At 40.9% G+C, this 22039-nt stretch overlaps 1 protein-coding gene across 1 annotated transcript in view; it reads left to right on the top strand.

The window, feature by feature from the left end:
- Positions 1-22039, top strand: part of astn2 (astrotactin 2) — a 261407-nt gene that overhangs the window by 56847 nt on the left and 182521 nt on the right. The window contains exon 3 of the mRNA XM_030085456.1: positions 21370-21799. Coding sequence (XP_029941316.1) covers positions 21370-21799 — 430 coding nt within the window. The remainder of the gene's footprint in view (positions 1-21369; positions 21800-22039) is intronic.

Below are 22039 nucleotides of genomic sequence, written 5' to 3'. Positions count from 1 at the left end.
AAAAGATAATCTTCAAAGCACTAAAGGTAAAACAATAACGTATTATGCTAAAATAGCTAAAATTGTTGAATATTATAATGATATGTCACCAGGTCTTAGGCTTCATTTTTCAATCTAATAAATACAGCATAACTTGTAGTTTTCAGTAGTGGTAGTTCTTGTCCAATATATTTTTAAATATATATTTATTTTGGATGTTAAATGTTTTGTGGCTTCAGGCGAAGCCTTCAAAAATGTCTACTGCGATTATAAAGAATGCAGACTTATGGGGTAAGCCATCAAATATAGACTGCTAGGGACAAAGAAATGTCATGTTTTTTCAAAAGAATATTAATAAAAGATTATTAGAATAGTAAGAAATTGCTTTTCTGAAATGTGAATATTTTTCACATTGCAGAGTTTTATTTTTTTTAATCCTCCGTAAACATGTGGACTAAATGTCAAAATACATTGGTGGTTTATATTCTATTATCACAGGTTAACTTCCTGAAAATGTTACTGATAATGAACATGATCAGATATAATAAGGAAATGAAAATGCTACACATTGGATTTAAATGAAATAATCCTATGAGTTCAAAACCATATTCTCAGAGCAGTGTCCAAACATGCAGCCTCTAAACTGAGATCCGGTTTAACAGCAGCAGTGTTAAGCCTGTCCTTGTTTGACTCTGAGTGTCGAACCGTAATGAAAGGAGATATGAGAAAGGCTGATATCTTTCACAACAGCTGCCTCCGTAAGATCTGTAATATCTACTGGCCCAACAAGATCATAAATAAACTGTGTGAGAAGACGAACGGTATGAATACGTCTCTTGAGCGAGTGAGTGATGTTTGGGAATTGGCAGTAGTGTAAATGTTTAAGTTAAACATGTTCAGCACCTTCATGGCACTCCAATTAATGTATTTCATCTTTCGATGATACTTTTGATAGAATTCTTTTTTCCAGGTTAAAGGGTCAGACTCTATCACATGTTGCCTGGCAACACGCATTCACTAAAGGGAGATACTTGCATAGTTGAGCGACGCTGTGCACTGACACACTGTAACTTGACCTGCAACTGGTCATCGTCCTGTATTCAATTAGCTCGATTTAAAAATATCGTTAAAGTTTTCCTGTAAGCGAGAGACTTTTTTCTTCCCTTTCAGGTATTTTCAGGATAATTACAAGCTGCTATTTTTCCACTATGTTTACTGCAACTTGACAAAGACCTGCATGATGTCTTTCAAATCACTTTTTTTTCTTGTTTCTGAATAGCATAAGTGCATCTAATTTGTGGGCATTATGGACGCTTATTTTTCTATATCAAATCGATAACACCTTTTATGTTTTTGTCAATCGAGTTTGTAATTTTTCGTCCTCACTTTTGTACTTCACTGGCCCTTTTGTAATTCTGGAAAGTAAGTCTGCAAGTATGAATTTCCCCCGGACACGTAAACATCTGCCAGCACAGTAGTCTTTCAATGAGGAATGCATCCTTTGGAATGCAATTCGATACATGTAGACTCATTATTGCACGTATTTCGCAGTATCTGTGCATTCAGGCGTATTGCTCGCTTGCAAAAACCCGGCTTTCAGGGAAAAGAGTTTGATTTGCTATTGTCATCAGAGGAACCGACCACAGGCTTGCGAGACGCTTGTTTGTTATGGTAGGCTTTTTGTCCAACTGCATTTAGTCTTTGCTCAGCTCTTTTTATTTGTTCCTTTGAAGAATATTCCAGCAAGAGCCAAATTGCAATAGTAAATCACTGAAAGCGTATTCTGTATATCAGCTGCATTGTAATCTATTCAGCACTTTGTTGTGAGGCTGTCACTGTCTTACTGCAGTTTCTGTCTCGGTGATGAAGGAGAATCGAGTGGTTGTGTGACTATGTGAACGTTAGAGGCGGCGGTAGGAAATATCAGACCTGCACTCTCCCTTCTGCATGCACATCTGCACAGCAATAAATCTGTTAGCGCATTTGGAGGCAAGTGATTGATAGAATTTAAATCTTTTCGGAACAACCGTTCGTATCTCTGTACGGAGAAAAGGCATGAGAAGACTTAATGCGATTCATAGAATTATTAACATCTAACACCCGGCAGTTTGCCAGCGGAGAGAAGCAACACCTTTGGTTCAGTCGTACCTGGAAGGAGCGAGGAAGCGGTTCTTAAACAAAGCTCCCACCTCACGACCAAGACGGATCACAGCGGAAAAGCAATTTTCCAAACTCAATGCAACCTTTACACTGGAAAGCCATTTGTGATGCACAAACCGTGATGCAATGAAGAATCCTTTTTTTTTTCTTTAATTTATTGGGAAAAGAAAATTACAGGTGAGAAATAATTACATTTCATGGTTATCAATGCTAGAAATGATATAATGCAAGGGAAATTTGAAGATGAACTTCAGAGGAAACGGCAATCAGTCATATTGTGTGTCATGCTGTGGAGGATTTTTCAAAGAAATGGCATGTTTGAGTTCACTGGGAGGACAGGTAGTATTTTACCAAAATGAGATGCAATAAAGGCTGGCAGTTCGGAGCCATTCATATGACACGTTACAGAACATAATCATCTATTGCAAGGAATCCTGGTGTCTCCAGCACAACACAAAGTGTGGAGTGGACATGTTTTCTTTGTCCTTGGGATGTTGCATCAATAATCACCCACAAAACAGCAAATAAAACCCCCGATTTCTTTACAAAGGAAATGTTTTCTTTTCATTTCCATCTTGTTCATTTGCTGCAATCGACCACATGCCTGAGGCCGTTTAATTTTCTGCTCGTCCCGTACGAACGGGAAGCTACTATTCTTATCTCTGTCCTGATAGATATACATGAGGATACAGTGCACCCCACTTGGTGGAAATGGCTTCCTCATAATTAAGCAGTCACTAGTAATATATGACCATCAGTGCGGCGGGTCATAAAGGCATTTGAGGCAATTCTGGCTCCTGTGAAATCAGGAGCTACAGAAATTAATTTTCACCATGCCCCAGCACGGCCGACCGCAATGCTGCTGTGGGTAAGGACACTTTCAATTATCGCATTAAAGTCCAAGCAACTTGCAATTTAATTGCTGGAAGGTTTAATTGTTTCAGTCACCTTTTGGTTGCTGTAATTTTTACGCAAGCATGTTATTGCGCCATGAATGCAAAATCGGCGATAATTAAAAATTGGTGGTGGCCAACAGCTTATGAAAGTGACACAAAGCCTGAAGAGCAAAAAATATTAAAAGATTATAGAAAGTAATATATAGGAGGGTGATTTACTGCAGGAGCTAATTGTTCCGTGCCTTTAATGAAGCTTCATCTCATCCTCACAGCTCAGTGTGTGTCACTTAAGCGTGGCTCACACGTGGCAGGCAGAGATGAAACCCCTCGCACAGTCGACTCGTTTGCCTCATTTCCAGCTTAAAGATCTGAAAAGTAAAAGCCAGTGTGGAAGAACTAATGAATACTCTGTAATATTGTCCGTGTCTCTTTTTTCATTTCTGGAAATAAAGGCTAAATTTTGAATTTTTTTTTCTTTCTACATTGTGCTTTGATAAATTTATGCAAAGTTCCATTCATGAGTTATTATTTACCCTGCTGTGGTGGTAACTCTGCTGGCGACGTCCGTCATGGCTTTATGGACAATGCTTCGTCAAATTTAGATCAAATCAAATACAAAAGGTAAATACTGTGAGCACTGGAACAGTTCTGGGTTACGAATGTATTCAAATAAGAGGAATGTTGCTCCTGAGCATCAAGTTATGTTAGAGTAAGCAGTGGAAGGACAAAACTGAGGGGATCAAATATGCTTTGGATTCTGCAGTGTTTAAGTGTCACTACTATGCATAATTTTTAACATTAGTTTTAGTGATCTGATCTGGAAGTCATGTAGACAGCTATTTAGACCTCTTGAATATTTTTTTTTAGTTCTGTGTGCAGTGAGGACTATAATTAACAGTAAATGTGTACAACTGCAGACATATGACCAAATTTAACATTATTTCTTACAGATTATTCAGATGTGATGGGCTACAGTGAAATGTGAAATCTTCTAACTTTAGTTGTGCAGTGGAAGAAACCTGTTGATTATCGCCTACCTTACACTTCACGTGTTGATACAACTTTGGTGTTAAAAATACTGACCTGGTACTCCTCACACTCGCCAATCAAAGTGCTCAGTCAAACCATCGAAAACTGGGCTGCCGCTCTCAAAACCTTTGTTTCTGTTGTGCGTTATCTCACTTGATTTCGTCCCTGAAGTCTGAAGTCGGTCTGGATCGCAGAGGAAGATGTGCCGTTGCGACTTTGTCTCGTGCAATGTCATATGCGCAGTAAAAGTAAAATAAAAGTAAATTGGTCAATAAAGTAAATAGTCCTATGAGGAAACTGGCTATCAAAGCTTATGATTGCAGCAAGAGGATACTGCAGAGTACATTTGTTAAGTGAACTATTAATCCCAGAGGAAGATTATTTGTGGTAAAGGTGCAAGGAAGATTAATAAACAAACAAACAAACAAAAAAAGGATCGAAACAATAAAAACAGCTCAAACTTTCTTGCTTTGGAGAATTAGCAGCCTTAATTGAGTGTGTGACGCTCTGATTTAGGCGTGACAGAGTGTGATTGCCACGGGCGGCAGCGACTTCCTGTGGCGCTCTGCGGTGCGTTCGGGAAGGATGAGTCTCTGGCTGAAGGTGCTCTTGTTTCAAAATTCAGAACTTAATTTGGAAAAGCACCACTTTAAATTAGTGCACATAGAAAAAAGAAAAAAAAAATTCTTTTAAATTTAAATGGACTGTTTCCAACTCACAATCTGCTTTGTTCTCTTGGTTTTTTTTTTCTCCCTCATGAGCATAAGGAGCTTTTTTTTAAAATTTTTTTTATTTTTTTTTTATGTTGAATAATAGCTGAAACACACTTCCCTCTCCAGTGACTGCCAACAAAGAGCTAACACACTCCACTTAGCTAACGACAAGCCATCTGGCTCCGTGCCTTGCTCATAATGTCAGACAATCATCAAGTCTTAACCTCTCTGCGCAATGAGAGATTTGCTAATAATGTATGAGTTGTAAGCAGTGGGCTGGGGCACATTTTGCATATTGACATTCTCCCAATGTGAAACTGTGGCGTGATGGAGACGTAACCATCAGAATCCTCCTTGGCTATTATGCAGCTGCAGTCTGCCAAGACAAGTGCAGCGCACTCGTTCCCGGGTTCACACTATCCCGGTGAATGCCGCCATGGGGAATGGCCTTGAGCTCCCTCCATGGTAGAATTTCTTGCCCCTATTTCCAAGTGGCTTATTTATTGGTTTTAGGGGCTCCCCATTGTCCTCTACTCTCTTCCTGGTAATTGAGGTCTTTCTGAAAGTCGACCTACGCGAACTCATTTGACACCAAAGCTTTTTTTTCGCTCGGCTCCAGACCCGCCGGAACTTTGTCGGCTCAGATTGGAGTTTGGGAAGAATAGGAGTTGAGATTTGAGTTTTTACAGGGGTGTAGAGAAACACACCCTCCCTGCTTTTGCTGATAAAAGTAGTTCACGTGAAAAGAGCAGGTAATGTTCTTCCCTTTTTTGCAACATGCAGTCGCGTTGAGGTGACCCTCACTTTCCACTGGGACGCTGTAAATGTGCCTCGTTGCAGGTGGAGGCGTTTTTTTGTCCTTGTTTTGGGCAGGGATCCATTGCTTCAAGCTGCAAGTCAAAGCATTTTTTTTTTTTTTTTTGAAAGACTGTTTGTCCTCTCACCCGAAACTGTTTTACCTTGTATGTCCATAGTAAGGCCAGAACAAAGAAGAGCGTGTCAGGAGATCATGTATCATTTAATGCCATCTATGATTAATTTCCTGGCTGTGGGGTTATTTATTGTTTGACCAGGCAGCCGTATAGTCCCGCACTTCCAGGGAACGAGTCGGTTTTCACTTTCTGCTTCTGAAACTCTTGCCTTGTCAGATAAAAAGAAAGGGAAACTTTTTTTTTTTTACCCAGACAAACACAAAAAAACACCTTGCCCACTTGTCCATCAAATCAGTGAATGACCTGCTTCACTGCTGCGTTAATTATTCCTAACTACAGCAATTAGTCTCATTATATACCGCTGGGGAGGTAATGTTGACGTGATTAGGAAACGGGGTGTTTTATAATTTTGTCTTCATGACTTTTAATTTGTGACAGAGTTCAGTCCTCATATTCTGCAATTTACATTCGTCACTTAGCTTTTATTATGGTATCATAAATTATGTGATATTTTGTTGCAAATGTCTGAAATTTAACTTCAGCTGAAAGCTTTCTTGGGAAATTAGCAGCATTAATATTCTAAAAAGTGGCAGTGAGAATGAGTATTTTAATTATACTTAATCTTGGCAAATCAATCACCGTCCAATGTTTCCTGGTTGTTTTTCATCTTGGATGTGTTTTTCCAATGGCGGATGCTTTTCCTCGCGCTGAGCATGAACTGCATATGAGGCCAGGCGTACACTCGAGGCTCGTGTAAAGAGTCTAATTTCCTTTAATTAGTCCATAAGGAGGACACAAGCCTTGTTTCAGGCCACAATTCTCTATAATCTCCCACAGAAAGTGACACCATATGGATAAAGGTCAAGGTGTTCTTTATATGTTCTCCCCGGCCTGGGGTCTGTGTCTTCCTTGTATCCATAGGGGAGAAAACGGTACAAGCAGCCTTTCATGGAAGCTTCTTGGCGCGATTCCTGCACGCACTCATTCATGGCTGCTCCGTTCCCAGATTTTAGCAGGGTACTAAACACATGGTCAGGTGCTCCGGGGCTGCTTCAAGGACTGGGCCGCTGTCAGGGTGGCTGGGTTCCAGCCTCCATGTGGCCATTTGTGTTGCCAGATATGGATTGTTTTCAGTTTTGTCATACAATCTGAACTAATTGGAAATACGTCTGCAGGAAAACGAGCGCGTGTAGAATAGATATCCAGTCATTTTGAGTGTTTTTATTCCTTTTTTCTTGGCGTAAAATATAGCTCAATCTGAGTTTACGTTCTTAAAGCGGGTATTTGCATATGCTTTGGCAATAACCCAGTGTGCACTGATTCATAGCCATCTGCATTTTCGATTCCGAGCACATTGTAGTCAGGGGCTGAGTTCTCACTGAGCTTCTTATGCATTTAGACTCCATAGGGGTTACTGTGCAGACATTATCAGACCAGTCATGCTTCTCCCAACTTGCACGATCTATAAGAGAGGAAAATAAGTAGTCAACAGACTTGCGCCCCCTGCAGAGTACGGGGGTTGGAGCTACAGTTTGTGTGACTGTGTCTTGTGGTTGTACAACCCACCGCTTTTAACACTTGGAAGGGTATAATAAATATTATAAAGTATCAGAAATATGGTTACAATTACTTCATCTTGAGGCCGCGCAATAATTTGTAGCAGCATTTATTGAGAATTTATTTCCTCTTTTAAACACCTGCGAACCAGATATAACTCTACGCTGTGTCAGGTACTTGGCCGTGCAAATAAGGCTTGGGTTAACTGTTTAGGGTCAGCATTTACATAAATAAAATATATAAATATTGTCAGTAACAACTAAATTAAAGAGCTAGGTGGTTTTTCTAAACAGTTTTTCAGGCATCACATTGGAGAAAGATCTCAAACTTATGACTGCTACAGGATAAGCCTTTATTTTTTTTTTTGTTTAAAGAGCGTTATCATTTTTTCAGATAGTAGAGATTCAACAAAAGTTTCCTGATTTGAACTCCAGAGCTGCTGTCACTTCTTTTCTCCATCTTATTGACAGGTTTTAGTTTTTGTGGCTTTTTATTTGCCGTTTTTAGTGACCACTGGTGTTCATGGAGCGTTCCAAACCGGGCCCATTCCCAGTGGAGCATTGCATTGTGGGGTCAGTCCCACATGAGTCCAAGGCTGAATTTCTTTTCCAACACACTTCTGTGAATGACACTTTGCTTGACAGATTGCTTGGCACATGTGAGTGAAAATACAACCACACTCCAACGCCAAACACTGAAAATGGTGCATTTTATTCAAGTGAGTTGCTGCATCAAAAGCTTTGTAAACAGCACTGTGTATGATGCTGGCATGTTTGAACTGCGTTATGTGGGTGTTCCTTCTTTCACATGAGCACCACAGTGCAGTCCAATTTCCTCATGATCGTTCAGGGTCACTTTTATGGAAATGAAATTACTGTGTTGTGTCCTCCCATCAATCCTTTTTGTAAAGCTCAGAATATGTGGAAGGTCAGGAGGGGGCTGAAGCTTTGCATGGCAATCGCTGTGCAAAAAGCAGGAAGTGCAATTGATAGGTCGCTGTTGTTCGACAGAAGTTACACGGCTAGATAAAGAAATGTTCCCACACAGTCAGACTTATGGACAATCTCAGTTTTTCTTTTCTTTTTTTTTATGTGCAGGCATACCAGTAATACAGCCTTCAACCAATAACTTATAACTTTTGTTATATGGATTTCAGTTGTATCAAATTCATAAAGAAAAAAAAAACTTTAGGTAAATCCAATCTCTGAGTGTGAATAGTTTTTGTATTTTTCATAAAATGCAAAACTTGCTTCATATAATAGGAGAAGGATCTTCCACTGAATATGTTCCCTTATGCATTACACTGGCTGAAAACTTAGTTAAAATGAACTTTATCTCTGTATTCAGCGCATTGTGATCCTGTTTGAGTGGGTCTCCAAAGAATTGTCCTTTTAAATATATCTATCCCATACTCTTATATTCTGGATCTGCTCTGTTCAAAAAAGAAAAAAAAAAAAAAACACACTCTGAGACACAAACGTGTGCAGACGCACTGATGGCAGCTACATACACAATCTGTCTGTCCCTCTTTCATACACCAAGCCAGAGCAAGCTCCACAGCGCAAACCTTTGTAATCGAGCGCTTGTTTCGCTGGGCAAGTGTCGTGACCAAAGCAAATTAGTTCTCTTCACGTTTCCGGTTGGAGCCCTGAGAGGGAAGACGCTATTTATAGATTAACTTTGGGGGAAACAAACCTCGAGTGGCCGCACTCTCCTCATCTTTGTTTTTTCCCCTTTTTCTTCTGCCCATTCACTCACCTTCTCTACTCGCTCTCTGTTCTGTTGCCTGGGAAACAGTTACTGATGGAGACCAGGAGTTTGGGGAACAAAAGAAAACTCTGGTGCTGAGTATTGAATAACCTTGTTCATGCTTTTTACTGCTTGTGTTGATGCCCTTGCATACGGGCAACCGCTGCGATTTCCTGCTGGGATTGTAAATATCTAATATGTAAACTTTCCATGCATGTGTTTATATGTGTGATTTTGAGCGGTAATGAAAAGATCAATTGGTAATTTATAGTCTGTTTGTGTGATTGTAAACACATATAGAGATATGTGCAATGTAATCGTATAACCGCTGTTTCGAAAAAGAAGATGGGAGTAGTGCTGCACGATTATCGCAATCGCAGTCGCAATGTCAGCACGTGCAATTACGTAATCGCAAAAGGGGTGTGATTGTGCAATTATTAAAAAAAGTGTTAAAAAAAAAAACCATTAACCCGGAGAGAGAGCAGATGTCTGCTGCAAGTCGTCTGCACTCGCTAACGAGCTGGAGCGCAATTGTTTGGGTGCGTTTGTGAATTTTCACAGCGTGTCCCGACGTCGTGCGGGGTTTGTTCGCTGCGTTTCATTGGTCAGGTAAGCACAGGGTGCGCTCGCGAACAACACCAGCGTATCCAGGAGAGGTGGTAGCCATAACGGCAGACGCAGAGACGGGCAGCTCCAGGAGTGACGCTAAAAACTCAGGTCTTTTTTTTCTTTCATGTTGTGATTTTTTTTAATAATTGAAGTTATATAAACCGGAGTTTAAAAAATAAAACGGGACAATGAGCAAATGTGACAGTTTGGTTATTTTTAAGCAACTATTTGAATTTACAGGGGAAAAATACATACGGTGATATATACCGTTACCGTGATATTAAATTTCTGATACCGTGATATAAGATTTTGTTCATAGCGCCCAACCCTATCTGTGGTAAAGTTTTGTGTTATCATTCCAGTCTATGTATCACACAGAAGATACTTCACACTGTTTTCAGTTTACAGAGATGTGCCTTTTTAGTTTGTACAATGCATAATTGTGCTATTTTGAATAAAAACAAAACAGTCCTGTTGTGGTGGACACTGTTGTTTGTATACAGTAAGTTTGGCTATTTTGACAATTATTACACAATTAAAAATCCTCAGTAATCCATCTCTGCTTTTTCCTTTATTTATTCCCCGTGATAACCAAGCAAGTCTGTAGACTCATAATGAACCAACTTTTTTTATTTAATCGCAATCGCAATATTGTCCACCTAATCGCCAATCGCACCTTTTCCCCAGATCGTGCAGCACTAGATGGGAGCCACCAGGATAGACAGGATTATGACTGATCAGACTGGAGGGACGGCTAGAGTTATCAAGCTGTTGAGAGGAAATGATAGAGAGATAAAATTCAACATCTAATGAGATTGTGGAGATATTGGACAAAGGATTTTGGAGCTGAGAAGAGGAAGCCTCCGAACCGTATTCATGGATGTTGTGAAAGAGGACATGGAGATGATTAGTCAAAAAAAATGTGGTGAGTAGAGAAGGAGGCAAGATATTTGCTGAAGCTAGATTCATTTAAGTTTATATTCTGGATTTACCAATTCCCTGAGAACATGCAAACTCCACACAACAAGAGATCCGACTGTGAGGTGAAAACTAACCACAGCTCCACTGTGGCCAATCGCATATTTCCACTTCACTTCTTATAAATACATGGCAATGTTCACCGCTCTTGTCTTTCTATGTTCAATCACTTGACATTTTACAGGTTTTTTTTTTCTTCTTTTTTTGCCTTTTTTGAGATTTCAAGCTCTGTTTGTTTTGGATTTTCTCCAAGGTCAAGCTCACTGTTTAAAATCTTTAAGCTTAGAAACACTCGTTCTAGTGAAGCTTCCAAGTCCAAATGCTACTTGTGTTGGTTTCTCACTTCAGAGATATTTACTGCTGGGAATTAAAACATCCTCACTGCATACCTCATTAAACCCGGAGAGTTCTAAAGATAACACCACTAAGCTTTTTACCTAGAGATGGCAGACAGACATCCTCCTCATCTTCTCGTCTGCTTCTATATTTACTATCGATTCATCCCAATCCTTGCTGTTCTTTTAATGGCCTCTCAAAGTACAGTGATTAAAGTCTCAGGAAAATTTCCCATCAATGTATATTTGAACGGCTTGTTTCCCCTCCCCTTAGTGCTAATGACAGCAGATGTGTTTTGCTAGAAGCCATTAATGACTCAAGCACCAATTGGAAACATCTGTGCTCTTTGAATTGGGCTTGGATGTGTTATTCAGGCCTTTGTCGTCTATTAGCATTTTCAAGGCAGTCTCCATCATTATGTGTCTCACTGCAGGGATGCATGGATCTGCTTCTTTCCCTGCCTTCCAAAGCCGTACCGTAGGACCAGCAAGTGTTTTCATGTCTTTTAACCTGAGGCCTCGGCGACAGCAAGTGTCAAAATGAACACTTTATATAAGATAAAATATGTTTTGTGGAGCTGCTGTTGAGCTGAGGAGACATTGATGTGATATGTGGAGCAGGGGGAGAGACTTCGGATTGAGGCGTTGAGGAGGACTGGTTGGAGGGGGAAGGGTGAAAGTGAGTTTTTTTGATTGCATCTGGCACAAACGGACAAAGACCACCCTCCCTTTCAGCTGCTAGCGCATGCTGACAGGTCTACTTGCACAAGCTGTTGCGGTAACGCTACTCCCAACAGCTGCAGATAGAAATAAAGGCCTGACTTCAAGCTACACGACAGGGAATATAACAAGGGCTGAAGCCCCAGCTGCCTCTGATAGGAGTGTATGGGCACATGCACACACGAACACATAAAAACACCTATAATCACACAAAGCTCTATTGCACCCACCAGCTTTCAAGGCAAGACCGTTTCTTTTTCCAGGAGAGATCAAAGTAATTCGCTTTACAGAGTTAGACTTGTGTTTATTCCGTATTCTGTTAACTATCACTGAATTGTGTTTGACAGGGCAGGATGAAGAACAAACTGAATACATCTTGGAAGCAATGAAACAAATATTTAAAATATGGCCCTCCAAGCAAAACAGATTCCCTTTTTTTTTTTTTCCCCCTGAACATGCTGCTTTTTGTGATGACTGTGATAACTGTATCTCTACACAAGCAACCGTTCTCTGCAACTTTCGCTCGTCAACCTTGGCTGTTTTTTCTCAATCAGAGTCGCCCCAGGGGCCTCATTGTCCAGATCGTCTAACTGCTTTGTTATCAATGGCTGTAGCGGGCTCGCATTGGCCCCGTGTGATATCACGGCAAATATTGGCATTACCTTTCCTAATCACACAGTTTTGTTTTTTTTTTCTCTGAAATGTCACAGAGGGGAGAGTGCGTTTGTGTGTGTGCTTGATCACACTGTCTAAATGTGAAGATATGATTTATCCCATATAAAAACAAATGGAAGAGCCGTAATGTGGTGTGGGTGGGTGGGTCGGTGGGACGATGTTTGGGTGTGGGGGCATTGCAGGCTCTTCTTTTCCAGCAGTACTAATTTGCCACAGTAATGAGCAAGCAGTGGTGCATGGTCATCAGGCAATTATATTTGGTTACCATGCAAACAGTGAGCATCCCGGGATGTCATTATACTGAGAAATATACCCAGTTGCCATTACAGTGATGCTGAAATGCTAGCTATTATCTAAATACAGAACATTTTTTTTCAACTTGTGTGTGTTTTTTAAAATGCAGAATGCTTTTTCCTCTAGGAGTGACCTTGTAAAAAAAAAAAAAAAATGGATGCTTTCAGTCAGCGGCTTTATTTCCCATTACTATTCAACTGTGGGAAATACAGTCATGAGCCAAACTAACCACAACCCCAGGAAACTGTTGTTTCCAGACCGCATTTGATTTTTCGCAAACGGTGACGAGCATCAAAGGTGACCATGTTACATGGACACATAACCTTTAGTATTTTCTATGATATAATATCACATTTGCAACACTTAGCACATTTGGAGGTTTGAGATCAGTTACAAATGAGCGAAATCTCTCAGTGGAGTGACGAGTGGAACGTGTCTCATTTAAACCTCTGACATTTGGGGTCTACTGTTCCCTTTGCTATTAAAGTGTGTGGTGTGATCATGCTGAGATCTAAGGCCTTCAGAAGAAAGGTTGTGGAAGTCTCAGAACCTGTCAAGGGATTTCTATTAGATCTTTGAATTATTTGAATTAAGTTATTTCATTTTAAGGAAAAAAAAATCTGTTCATTGTGGATTTTCAAATTGTCCCTTGAGCTAAATTTGGTAGGCAAATACAGAGAGCAGATCATTTAATTCTGCAAAAAAAAAAAAAAAAAAAGAAATGTCAAAAAACCCTTGAAAAAATCTAGCTCTGAAGGTAATTCTACAGGTGTTCACAATGCGGCTACAGATCATGATATTTTAGACGTTGAATGAACATTGAGATTTGATGCTGAAGCTTCGAGATTTCAACTTTAACATGAGGTTTTCTTACTTGATTGATCACAAACTGGATCTGCTGCAAATATTCAGCTGCTATGGATACAGACAAGAATATTAATTCAGTTTCGTTAAATATAATGACAAAGAGTTTGAAATAGTTTTTCTTTTTCTTTCTGTAAATCAGTAGAAAGGTATCGTTATTATCAAACGAAAAGCAAGGTATGCATTACCAATACATTGGTTACCTTTTTGTATTTAATGTACCGGGCTGCTGCATCAATTGTAGTAGTTAAACATTTATACTTGATTCTACAGAGCACTGTATGCTGCATGACGATGCCTCACTCCATTAAAAAAAAAAAAAAACCTGTCTGGTAGCCAGAGTTGCTAATTACTTGCCAATTAATTTAAATTTGTTGGTTACTATTATTACTTCTGATTTCTTATTCCACAACCTGAAAGAGATTGTTAGATTTCCACTGCATGGGGTGGATGCCAGGAAGAAGAAGTGGGGGAAAAAAAAAAAGCCTCTATTCTCTGAGGAGAAAATTAAAGTCAAGCATTTTGCAAGTGAACATATGTTCTCAGTGTACAGTATGTTCATATTTAATTCATGTAAACTATGTGTTCATGTATAATTTATGTATTTATTCCATTCATTTTGAGTTGTAATTACATGCAATTTAATTCATGTATGTAGTTTTTTTGTGATCTGTAATTGTTTTGTTTGTAAAGTCACTTTACCTGAAGGGCATCATTTATAAACAACAATACATCATAATGGAAATCTATACATCACTGCCAAATGGGAGTCTCTTTAGATTTTATGACATGCTGATTTCCATTTTACCTCTTTTAATTATCGTGAAACATTAATATTCAGTTCGTTAGTGGCATTTTCCAGCCCCATATGTAGACAGAACAAAACAAAACAGGAAAAGTTTATTTTTAATAATTAACATTTGTTGTTGTAGTATGACTGTTAAGTATGGAATAAAATGTATGCGTAGGGCAAGATGTGTCATTATCTTTGGAGTGCTTTCTTTCATGTTTCTCACAGCAAAGTGCAGAAAATATTGTTATTCTTGTTTAGATTCTTCTTTAAAGAAAAAGACTTTCTTCTCTGGAGCTGTTGTGTAAGTATAAAGAAGTTCTCCTGCAGAGCTCGGATGTAATTTATCTCTGTAATCTGTGGTATGGATCCAGACTCCATCCCTCAGTACAGACCCTGAGTTTGGAGACCCTGAAACAGACTTATTGCTCGTCTGTCTGGCAGAAGGAAGTGGTGGGTGTAGAGCAATGGCTGGAGAGAGAACGCGAGCGGGAGATGGGGAGCTACGGGTGGGCGTGAGCGGCGCACCGGCACATCAACCCTAATTCTCTGTTATAATTTACTAAAGCTGGGACTCGGAGCAGCCTCGCCTGCCCTCGGTTCTGGTCCCTCTGTGTCATGGAGCATTGTGGCATGTAAAAGAGGCGGGGTGATGAGAGGACAGGACCTGAGAAAGGGGGGATGAAGAGGGATAGGATGACAACGATGGAAAGTTGTATTAGTTTCCCTGGTAAGATAGACAAAATTGAAAGGTCGACCTTCTGCTTTCCAGTTAAGCTTTTGGAGATTTTAATTCAGTTTTCAATCACGGAGTAATCAGATTTTATGATTAGGTAGGGGCTTTTGGTCAGTGTACTGTAATTTCTCTAGTGACTTCCAAGGCTAAAGCTGTGGAGTTTTGAAATGATTTCTTGTTGCTTTAGAATATATTATTGCACTTCCATCCGGAAAGTTTACCTTACCAATTGAGATGTATTGCCAGCTTCGGTGAAGAACTTGCTACTCTAAGAAAACTAGAATTACTGCTCTTCGAGCAAAGCATCCAGCACGTGTCTGCAATACTGAAGACGGTAAGAGGTGGTAAAACATCATGGTTCCGGATATTTATGTGGCGCAAATGGTACACAAGCAACTTTCCACATGTTTGAAACTTTAATGGCGGACTTATAGAACGTTTAAATCTAATGACAGTGCCACAGCCCACATCAGGAATCAGAGAGCCGCCCGGTAGGATCCCTTCTCCCACTGAGGTAATGGACAGGCACAGCCTCTCCAAGGTGAATTAGTAGAGTGGAAACATTAACCTGAGAGCCAAGTCCTGTCATTCACGCTGCGTCTTCTAGTTGGACGGAGAGAATGGAGAGCAGATGCTCGGGCACATGCCACTTTAACTTCCTGCTGGGCGAGGGGGATAGGAGAAGCAGGAGGAGCGCTGAGAGCGGGAGAAGGTAAGATAAAGTGTGGGAGGTTGACAAATAAAAGATGGTGGCAGAGAAAGTTGGTGTGTGAGGGAGGGAGAGGGAGGGACGGGGGATGTTCTGCCTTGAAGGTCTTTGCCTGATACGCACGGGTGTGAGCAAAGAATCAGCCCACTGAAGGCAGCCAGCCCATCTACTGTATACCACTGTGAATGTACCTGTGTTTTCTCGGCTGTGTTTCGCTGCATGAGTATCCAGTACTCCCCCGTGTCTGCTGATGGGTGTCTTTTTTTTTTTTTTTTTTTTTTTTTTGAGTTAACACACACATGCCATCTGTTCAATTTTTGCCTTTTTTTTTTTTTAATGATTTGACTGCTTGTGACTAGTTATTGACGTTTTCTCTGAAGAACACACAAAGATTGCAGCACTGGGCTCTTCCTTTGGTGCGGGTGGTGGATTGTTACTGAGCCCCCGACTCCACTGTGCACAGATGGTGGCTAAACCACAGAGCATGTGTTGGCTCTGAGTCGTGTTGTTTCGCCGCATAAAGAAGCTTATTAGGCTCACGAGGGAGTTATCATTGTCAAGCGCATATAAAAGTCTAAATTTTTCACATCTTGAGTCTCAACAGGAACTATTGAACCAAGTGTGCAGAGCGGATCAATGTAGGTGATTATTAAGCTTCCTATCGGTTGAAGAGTTTGATGCGGTTTGGGGGTTTAATTGTAGGCTTTCAATACACTGTCATTTCTGTGTGTGTGTGTGTTTTATGACCACTGCCCACCCAGAGATGCTCTCATTTACTGAAGCATGTGACGGCAACACCATGCTACAACATCATTTTAATCGCGCAACCAACGATTTCACAAGACAGCCTCATTAAATTTAGCTTTCATGACACGAGCTTCATGCTGGAGCATGAATGCGTCAGGTAAGCTTCGGGGGAAAATATAGTCCTTTCTCTGATTGTTTTCATTGAGGACTTTGCTTAATCCGGATTTCATTGATTCAATGTGTTTTTGTGGTAAAGTGTTGAGATTGAAGATTCTTTTTTTTTTCTTCTTCTTTTCTGAGCAGGGTGTGAGTAGTGACACATCTGAGAGATCCATGGTGACAGGGCTATTTCTGTCCTCAACAGAAGTAATGCCATCAGAATCAGTCACCTGAAGTTTACAGAGATTAGACAGAACAGCAGAAATAAATATGATGAAAGAAGAAAACAGTCAAACACCCACACAAACACCACGGATGCTGCAATGTTTGTCAAGTATCTTTTCTTTTCTTTTTTTTTTTTCGCTATTTATTTCAAGACTTGAATGTAAATATGACCTATACATATACAATGCAAATATGCTGGAGAGAAATGTTGCAAGACATCCTAGCTGGGGCGGAAAATCTCTGATGCAATAACTTCTCATGAGATGATATGAAACGTAAGCTAACCCTATAGCCGAGCCTCTGCCAGCACTTCTCGGGAAATATAAAGGCGCCTATCATATTGTAGTCATCATTTAGGAAGATATAAGGCTGCAGAGGAAATTACACAGGAAATAGCTTATGCAAATAATCCTTTATTCTGAGCAACGTGGATGCGAACAATCTCAGTTTCTGCTATCCCTTTAAAAAGACTGGCAGATGAAATTTAGCAAAAACTCATTTGCACCGGCATTGGTTTATTTTAAAGCGCAAGAAAACCCCAAGCGTGCATGTTGCTGCTTCGTTCATTAGTGCACACTGGGGGCTGTCTACAATTAATCAGTGATTGAATATATTTAATTTGCATTTACTTCAATCAGGCTTAATGATTGAGTCTAATGAGCTTTTGTTTTGAGGTTTTTCACCTCTTCATTTTATCTCACATTGAAATAGCCATCGGTCTATATCCGGATATCTATAGGAAGTCCATTTTCAGGAGCTCATATTAGCTGCAACCTAAGGTTTTGTGAATCTAAAACTTGAAATATTGACGTTTAGACCAAGGCTTGGAAATCTAGGACTGCTGTCAAGGGCCGAGCCAGGGAATCAGAACACTCAGAAAACCAAGATATGCAGAGAAATTATGCAAACTAAACACACCACGCACATTAAAATCTTCGATTTTTTTAATTTCCACAACAGCGGAATTAGTTGTGATTTCATATAAACTGTAGATGTTTGTATCCACTCAACCTCTCATTCTAAATCAATTTAAAGTTTGGTTGTGCAGCTCAGGTCGTCCACTTTGTTACAAGAAGACTTTACTGCACAACTTTCAAATGTTAGAAAGTCCTTTTTTGGGGGGCTGGAGTAGAAAAATAGCTTGAAAATTATTTCTTGAATAATTTAGACTTGGTGTTTGTAGCCACACCTCTGAGAAGAGATGAAACGAGCTTGGCAGGGAAACATGAAAGCAAGGAGGCGTCGTGATCTACAGTAATAGAGAGAACGGGGGCGGGGACCGGGGAGGGGGAGTTACGGGATGACGGGTTAAAAAAATAAATAAAAAATGCAGGGACAGCAGCAAAAAAAGGCTAATGGAAAACTAATCGGACAGAGTGTGGGAGGGAACGGCACAAGGATAGAATAACATACCAAGTTATTTAGACGGGGAATTGGGGGCACTATGGGAAAAAGGAATGCAAACTAGGGAAAATAATCATAGACTGCAGCAAACCTATACTCCAGAAAGGAGTAGAATTATGGGGCTTCCAGCCACTCTCCTTCCTATAAAGTCACTTAGGACTAAAGCAGCGGGGATTTGTTGGGTCTGAAGATGAACAGAAAACCCATTTTCCCTCATGGCTACATCTGCCACTATGAATTTATATGGCTGTTGTACTGAAGAGTGAAAGAAAGATGTGATCAAACATGAAGGAGAATGGAGACGGGGACACACGGTAATCGAGAGGGAGCGGGAGAGAGAGAGAGAACAAAAAAGGAGAATAGTTGAGCAGAGGAAAACATCGCAGGGTAATGTGGGGAAGGGAATTTGAGAGAAGCAGATTAGGGAGGTAAATATGAAAAAAATTGGAGTCAAGATAAACTCAGAGACACACGACAGCGACCGAGGTAAAAACACTAAAGAGTATCCATGAAGAGAAAATACTAGAATTTGTGAATATCACATGGGATGTCCTGATACCACTTTTTTAAAAGGACAAATACATGTAAATACAAGTACAAACTATTTGCCTAATGCCAGGACTTAATAAAGGCCATTAATCCTAATTTATGCTTCATATGCAAGCAACATGCCAAGGATGTTGCTTCTGCGTTGATGCTACACACACACACACGCACACACACCTCCAACAGCCTTGAAGGCGGCAGTATGCTACTGCGTCTACATGCAGAGCGCAGTGCGGAGCGTCTTTGCACTGCCTTATGTGTTCTGTAGACGCAGTAGCAGCCTTGAGATGCGGGACTGAGCTAGCAGTGTGACGCACAAATGCTCCAGCCTGCTGTTCGTGTCAGTCATACTTTAATCATGTTTAGAATGGAGCGTCACTGGTGTGTGAGCCCTGAAACGCTTTAGCATGTAACATGTAACATGTAAATCCTCCTGGTTCCACTGAGCAGTTAAATTGACGAGACATCGGGCTAACTGCTGGTCCAAATGCCTCTGGTGATTAATTTGCTGGTTTTATACAAAGTCTTGGTATTTTTGGCAGAGCATAATTTACATTTACTCATTAATATTAAAGAATCTCCAAACAAGGGACAACTTTTGCCCTCTCCTGCCTGCTCGCTGCTCTTAACAGAGACGTCACTCTTTCAGTTCATTGTTTTTTTCCCTTTTCATTTCCATTTCACATCTCCATTTCTCAGTGGTGCTGCATGCAGCGTCAGTCCATCATTACTCTTTCCCAAAATGAAACATAAGCCCTCATGCCTTCACATCTTTTTTCCTCTCCTTTTTTCCTGAAACTAAGACAGGAGTACAGGGTGAGGGGAGTTTGCAAAACTGCGTTTCTGCAAAGCTGCCATCCTATTGGAGATTAATGGACAAGTTTGTCCGTTGTACCGGTCCTCTCTGTGCCACCTTACCTCTCAGCGGATGTGATTTATGGACACCCAGCAGTGCATGAGTTATAATTTGAAGGGGGTTTGTTTTTCTTCATGAAGATGGAATTTTAAATGTTGTGATGAATGTACCCTTGCGGTTTTTATTTATTATTTTAACCGTGAAGTGGTGTGTGTGTACGTACATATCTACTGCGCCCGTGTTCCCCGAGTTCATACTTTTTGAACGCATATGTGCATACTTGCATATAATTTTGTAAATATAGCCACACTGTTAAGTATGTCCCGGAAAAGCGCTGACGCGGTGGTTTCAGCCTGACGTTAGAAATGTATCACCCTGAGGTTGCCATGTCTCGCTGAATCCAATACTGCGGCTCACCTCTTGGATGCCATTGTGAGAAATCAAAGAATAAGTCATGCCCTCCCTCTCTTTCCGCCATTCGGTCTGTACATATGGATTTACTTTATCATCCAACCACCGTGTGTATGGCAAGGTGTTTGATGTTTCTGTGATGGTCAGATATTGAGTGGTCCACGGAGAAATGTGATGCTCCCTGGTGGATTTACCGGGTTGTGGTAGAGGCTTAGGGAAGAAAGAGAAGGCCTTACAAGCTCACAACCGAGGTGCATTGGTATGTGTTCCACTGTAAAGATGGAGGTCCCGCATTACTACAAGGGAAATTATGTCTGCTTGGCTGTACGAATAAGTGACACTTTACATAACAGATGAAGTCATCAGCAGGGGGTCTTTCTACAGTATAATGCAATCCATTCATGCATGGAATTATTCATTTATAAATCTTGCAATGTCCAATTACTATTGAGATTTGCAGATTCGATTTTTTTTGCACGTGGTGGCGTGTATTTGCTGTACATGTTTATTTATGTTCATTGTGCAGGTGCACCCTGGATGTCCGATCACAGAAAGTGCACGATGTGCAAACAAAGTGCTGATTTCAACCACTTAAATTGTGTGATGTGCGGCGCAACTCAGCCCATTATGTGTGAAAGTGCTTTCATGTGTTTTTGCGGGGGGCTATTATTGTCGGTCCGTATCCTTCCTTTCTCTAATTATTTGCTAATGTCATCATTGCTGAAGGACTATATTGTCATTTTCTCTTTTCCTGAAGAAGTCCACCTCATCAGCTTCTTTTGTCCTGTAAGGACAGCGTCGTGGATGCAACAAAACACAAATCAGCAACCGCTGCTCTGCTATAAAATTCAATGTATAATCTATTTTATATGTCTGCCCTCTTCCTGTTAGAGGATGCCAACTCGCAGATGCCATCTTTCCAATCACCCTAATAGGTGGATATTCTATTTGAAACGGTTTTCTTTTAATCATGTGGGATTTTCTTAATGAGTGTGCTTGCTGTATAGGTTGGGTACAGATCTGCTGGTCTTGAAAAACCCTGCCTGCAGCCTCATGTTGCTTTGAGATCTCTAATATCAAAGTGCTGATTGCCAGACGGTATTTAATCGCCAGCAAATGGTGTTAATTGGTATTCAACCTAATATAACTAGTGTGGAGACAGTGATTGTAATTGTTACTGTTGGAGGTAAAATTGTCCTGTGATTGTCCAGTTTGCATACGATAAATGCTCCAAACCCTGCACTTGTTTTCTCACAATCTGTATTTTTTTTTTTCTGTCTCTTTGTTTTGCTTTAGGGAGGCCTCATTGCGCTCCTCCTGCTGATTCTCCTCTTCACCCTTGTCTTGTACACTCGCCACCGATGGTGCAAACGCCGCCGCATCCCCCAGAAGAGCGCCAGCACCGAGGCCACTCACGAGATCCACTACATCCCCTCCGTTCTGCTCGGACCGCAAGGCCGCGACAGCTACCGGGGCTCCCGAAACGCCCACCAGCACGGCAGCTCCGTCATCGGAATGCCCATCCGCGAGACCCCGATTCTCGACGATTACGACTGCGACGACGAGGACGGAGGCGGACACTCGCTCAACTCCACACCCAACCAGCTCCACAACAAGCTGAGTGACGGGAAGGTCCTGGACGACTATGGAGTTAACGTTGGCATCGGGGGACATACGGACACCATGTGCAAGGACGACGATATCAAGCATAACTTCGACAAACGAGGTAGGCTGCTTGTACAGAGACATTATCTATCAACAGATCATAGCGTGCATAACGTTGAACAATATGACTAATGCTGCGAGATTAGCTGCTTGACGGTAAATTCACCCATAGAGGTTCCCACTGCCAGGTCTTCAGATGGTTCAGATGATTCAGGCCGTTCCGCCAATCTTCTTGATAGCACAGCGTGTAGTTCTTATATTCAGTCAACAATACACGGCATTGTAAGCCTCAGAGCGTCAC

This window comes from Salarias fasciatus, assembly GCF_902148845.1.
Source record: "Salarias fasciatus chromosome 7 unlocalized genomic scaffold, fSalaFa1.1 super_scaffold_4, whole genome shotgun sequence".
Lineage (NCBI taxonomy): Eukaryota > Metazoa > Chordata > Actinopteri > Blenniiformes > Blenniidae > Salarias > Salarias fasciatus.
The sequence above is the reverse complement of the archived record's forward strand: the minus strand, read 5'-3'. Positions and strand labels throughout refer to the sequence as shown.